Source organism: Echinops telfairi, unplaced genomic scaffold (genome assembly GCF_000313985.2).
Source record: "Echinops telfairi isolate 266 unplaced genomic scaffold, ASM31398v2 ScPeMD7_7417;HRSCAF=8455, whole genome shotgun sequence".
Classification (NCBI taxonomy): domain Eukaryota; kingdom Metazoa; phylum Chordata; class Mammalia; order Afrosoricida; family Tenrecidae; genus Echinops; species Echinops telfairi.
The window spans coordinates 8,162,310-8,167,374 of record NW_022111317.1 but is presented as its reverse complement, the minus strand read 5'-3'; the positions used below and the strand labels follow the sequence as shown (position 1 = coordinate 8,167,374).

General features: G+C 55.6%; 1 protein-coding gene across 1 annotated transcript in view; it reads right to left on the bottom strand.

The window, feature by feature from the left end:
• Nucleotides 1-812: 812 nt before the first annotated feature.
• The window catches only part of AHNAK (AHNAK nucleoprotein), a 20,478-nt gene continuing 16,225 nt past the window's right edge, over nucleotides 813-5,065 (bottom strand). The window contains exon 7 of the mRNA XM_045297203.1: nucleotides 813-5,065. This exon is cut by the window's right edge and continues 25 nt beyond it. Coding sequence (XP_045153138.1) covers nucleotides 1,616-5,065 — 3,450 coding nt within the window. The 3' untranslated portion in view covers nucleotides 813-1,615.

The window sequence follows — 5,065 nt, the reverse complement described above, 5'->3', positions numbered from 1 at the left end:
TATCATTTGTCCACCCTGTTTGACCCGCTTTAAACGTGTTCTGTGTTCTGCTTTCTTCTGGGTTAAGGTCTCTCTGTGTTTTATTTTGCAATTGTTGTTGGGGAGGGGCTTGTCTATTTTCCAGTAGTGGAGACCCAGGAGAGGTCACTGTATGGCTCCCGTAGCTGGATGCCTAGTGCCTTGGGGTTACGGCCGGGGAGTTTTGGGGAAAGGAAGAGCGAATGGTAACAGCACCACAATGAGGAACCTGTTGTAAAACTGATTGTGGTGATGGCTGCACCTCTTTCTAATAGGCTCCAGCCATGGAGATGTGTGGTATGAGAAGTACATGTCAATGAAACTGTACAGAAGGAAAAGCAAAACAAAGATGTCACCAGCCTCGTGGTGGGAACCGAAAGGCAAAGAATCGAATCACTTCCATCGCTATGGGAATTGCGTGGGGGGCGGGGGAGCGGGGAGGAAGGCAGGTGAGAAGTGAGGAAGTCACTGGCCTAAAGCCACCCGTGAACCTGGAAGCAAGCCTGGCTGTGCCGTGGCGAAGCAATCAGATGCCGCCTACAAAGGCAGGGGTTCAAACCCACCAGCCACTCTGTGGGAGGAACAAACTCGGGACCTTCTCCCTCCCTCGACTCCACCCTGGGACACCCTGTGGAGTCCTGTGACTCCGGACACCAGGACAACATCGAAGCGACTAGCAGGGCCATTGAGTGCGTCCAGTGGGACTTGGTGGGGCTAGGTCCACAGCCTCCCCGGGCTAGGTCAGCCTCCCCGGCTTTCTTCCCCAGCGAAACAGAATACCAAGGCACAAAGCATCAGGGTTAATAAACAGCTTTATTTGCCTCTTACAGCATCCGTTTTCTTACATTCTCAATTAATTTGCCATTAAAGTGCTGGAAATTTCCTTAATCACGATAGCATTTTGTCAACAGAAATCAGAACCCATCTCAGGGACTCGGCGATCCTGACAGACTGGCCGTCCCCCACTCCCCCATCGACCAGGTGGGTTGGGCAATTTGCCCCCCCAGGCTACTTCCTACTCCCTGTCAGTACCAAAAGGGCACGGGCAGGGACCCCCCCCCCAGGGGTGGGGACTTCAGGGGGGAAGCACCTCCCCCCTGTGCCACCCCCTCACCCCCGGGCTCACTTCTGCCTCTTGGAGTGTCTGCTGTGTGAGCCAATCTCAGGAGAAACGAATGCTTTGCCCCGTCGACCTCCTCCTACCCCCGCCCCCCCTAACAAAAGCCCCAAAGTCCTAGCAACGGAAAAGTGAGATGCCATGACCCCCCAACACTAACAAGGTTCGGTAAAAATGAGGAAAATAAACACAAAAGCTTGCTTAGGAAACGGGAGCTCTCAGCGTTCAATGCTAATAAAAAACATCAACAACAGCAACTGAAATCTTAAGGCAAATACTGCTGACTGTGCACGGGGGCTGGGGGAACTCGGCAGCCTTGCCCGATCTGTACGGTTCCCGCTGAAGCTGAAGCTGCAGCTTCAAGGCACTGGGTGGTCAGCACTTGCCACTGCCGGGGCGGTGGTTGGAGTTGATAGACAAACACACCCGAGGGCGAGGCCGTTCCCTCTCTCTCTCTATGTACACACATACAAGGGCCTGCTACTCGTTCTTGCTGGAGACGGACAGCTCCACCTCTGGAAGCTGGATGCCGACCTTGGTCCCACTGTCATTGCTGGACGATGATGACAGTCGGGACGTCTTGGAGCCCAGAGAGGCCCCGCTCCCCTGTAACTTGCCTGCCTCCTCGTCGCTCCCGGTCACCTCGTAATGACCTTTGCTCTTGGACCCCAAGCCCCCGAAGGTCGCGAATTTCAGCTTCCCCGGTTTCCCTTTGACCTTTCCACCTTCCAGTGACACTTCCCCACCTCCCAACTCCAAAGTCCCCGGCGGGGTGGAAGGCGCGTCGTCGCTGAAGGAGTTGGAGCGGGGCCGGGGCTTCTTGCTTTTAAATAAGGAGAACTTGCCTTTGGGGGAAGACACTTCGCCCTCGGCCTCTCCTTCCAGAGAGCCTAAGCTGGCCTTGGAGCTTTTCAAGTCGCCCTTCGACCCTGAGATGGATGCTTCCGGCGAGCTGGTGACACTGCCTTTCCCTTTGGGCTTGGAGAAAGTGAACTTGGGCATTTTGATCTTGGACTTCTTCAGCTTCACTTCCGACTCCTCCCACTCGCCTTCCACGGTGGCACCCGCCTGGGCACCGGCCTCTGCTTTGGGGAAGTTAATATCCACCCCCACTTCTCGGCCCACCAGCTCCCGGCTAGAGAAGGTGAACTTGGGGATCTTCATCTTGGGGAATGCCACCTTTCCAGATCCAGACCCACTTCCCAAGTGGCCTTGAGGCCCAGACACGGTCATCCCAGGACCCTGGAGTTCCACCTGGCCTCCTTTCACGCCACCTTCCACCTTTGGTCCCGAGAAACGAAGCCCCCCGGAAACCCTGGGTGCGTCCAATTTGAGGGCAGAGGAGACCTGGGGCTCCTTCCACTCCCCTCCGAGGCCTTTCACACTCACATGCCCTTCGCCCAGGCTGACTCCTGGGGCGCTGACACCCCCTGAAACATCCACGCCTCCTTTGATTTTCGGGCCCTTCAAGCCGACGCTGAAATCTGACCCCGGAGCGGCCACGCTAAACGAAGGTCCCTTCACGCTGATGTCAGGAGCAGCCCCATCGAAATCTAGCCCACGACCTTTCACATCACCTTTGATCTCAGGACCAGAAATCTGCCCCGTTGGCAGTTTCACGTTGACACCTGGCAGTTCCACACCACCTCCGCAGGACTTGATCCCAGGCATCTGGAAGCTCCCTTCTAGACCTGGAACGCTAATGCCTGCAAGACCCCCTCCGACAGAGGGGCCTTTCAGCTCACCCTTGACTTTTGGTCCTTCCAAGCTGAGGTCCACAGCAGGCGCGGAGATCTGAGGGGCAGAAATCTGAGGCCCTTTCAGGTGCACACCTCCGAGGTTCACATCCACACCCGGCCCCTTCAGGCCCCCAGTCACGTGTGGCCCCTTGACGCTAACGTCTGCGTCGGACCCTGGCGTGGAGATGCCAAACTGGGGGAGGTTCATCTTGGGAAGTTTAATGCCACCCTCGGGTGCCTCCAGGTTGAGATCGGGAGCACCTACGGAGACTTTCGGGCCCTGGATGTTACCAGAGATATTCAGGTCTCCCTGCAGGTTCGGTCCTCTCAGCGTCACATCGGGAGCCTGGACATTAAGGGATGTAGCGGCGTGGACCCCTGGCACTGTCACACGGTCTCCTTCCATCTGCACCTTCCCACTTCGTCCTTGGAGGCTCAGCCCTGGGGCTTGCATCCTCATGCTGGGAACAGACACATCCAGGTCACCCTTCAAACTTGGTCCTTTCAAATTGAGGTCAAGGTCAGGCCCAGAGACTTGGGGCATCGAGAGGTTCACGGAAGGCAAGCCTACGTTGGGCCCCTTCAGGGACACGTCAGGGCCTTCTAGCTTAACATCGGGTGTACCCAAGCCTCCTTCCAGGGAGGGCAGCTGGGCATGCCCCTCAGCTTTCATGCCAGGCACACTGATTTTGGGCATCGAAAACTTGGGGAACTTGATCTTCGCGTCCGGACCTTGCAGATCGACGCCTGGTCCTTCCAGCCCCACACTGGGGACATCACCCTTGACCTTTGGTCCTGTCAAGTTCACGTTCACGTCAGGGATGGAGACTTGAGGGGTGGAAATGCCAAACGACGGTGCTTTGACTTTGGCCTCAGGGCCTTGGATGTTGATGTCAGGTGCCTCCAAGTCTGCCTGCACTCTGGGGCCTTTCCAGTCCCCCTCTATTTTTGGTCCTGAGACATCCACACCGGGCATCTTGAACTTGGGGGCCTTCAGCTTGATGTCGGGACCTTCCACGTGAATCCCAGGCGAAGAAACATCCAGGTCAGGAGCCTGGAGCTCACCCTCCAATTTGGGGCTTGGAAGGGAGGCCTCAGCTTTCAGCTTAGGGGATTTGATGTCAAATTCCACATCCGGGAAGTACATTTTTCCAAACATTGGTTTCTTGGCTTTGGGAGATTTCAAATCCACTTTGAGAGCGGCGTCGGTACCCCCAATGCCGACATCGACATCAGGGGTCTTAAGGCTGGCGTCGATTTCGCCTCCGGGAACATTCAAGTCAAAGCCCTGCTTTTTGGTCTTGATTTTAGGGCCGCTCATATGAATTTTGGGCATCTTAAACTTGCTTTTCTTGCCCTTACCACCAACACTGAGTTCGGGAGTCTCGACATGCAGCTCTGCTTCCGGAACATCTAGGGCAGGTGACTTGATGTCAGCTTTTGGGCTTTTGGCCCCAAATCCAAACTTGGGTTTCTTAAATTTGGGGATTTTAACATCAGGCCCCTCAATGGTAACATCTGGGCTTTCCAGGTGTACATCGACGCTTGGAGCCTCGACATCCACCTTGGGCCCCTTGAGATCCAGCTCCCCGCCTTCTAACTTGGGGCCCGAGACACCAATTTTGGGTGCCTTCAGCTGGAGCTCAACGTCAGGGGCAGTGACCTTAGGGGTGGATATGTCAAGTGACGGCATCTTCAGATTTGGGCCCCTGAGTTTGGCATCTACATCTGGGCCTTTGAGAGTGCCCTCCACCTGAGGGACAGACACATCAAAATCTCCTTTTATTTTGGGTCCTTTCAAATCCAAGTCAACATCAGGCATGGAGATTTTGGGCGCCTTGATATTTATCTCGGGCATCTTGAATTTCGGCCCTTTCAATTTTGCATCCGGACCTTCGAGAGTCACATCAGGACATTCAACATCCAGCTTGGGTGCTGAGACATCAATGTCGGCCTTGGGCAGGTTCACGTCCACCTCTGGGCCCTCCGCTTTGAAGCCGGGCATGCCGAACTTGGGCATTTTCACCTTGGGCATCTTCAGGTGCCAGTCAGGGCCATGGACATCCACATCTGGGACATCGATGTCTACCTTGGGGCCCTTGATGTCGACTTCTGGACCCTTTAGGTCACCTTCCACCTTAGGCAGGGAAACGTCCACATCCCCCTTCACCTTGGGGCCTTTCAGGTGTAG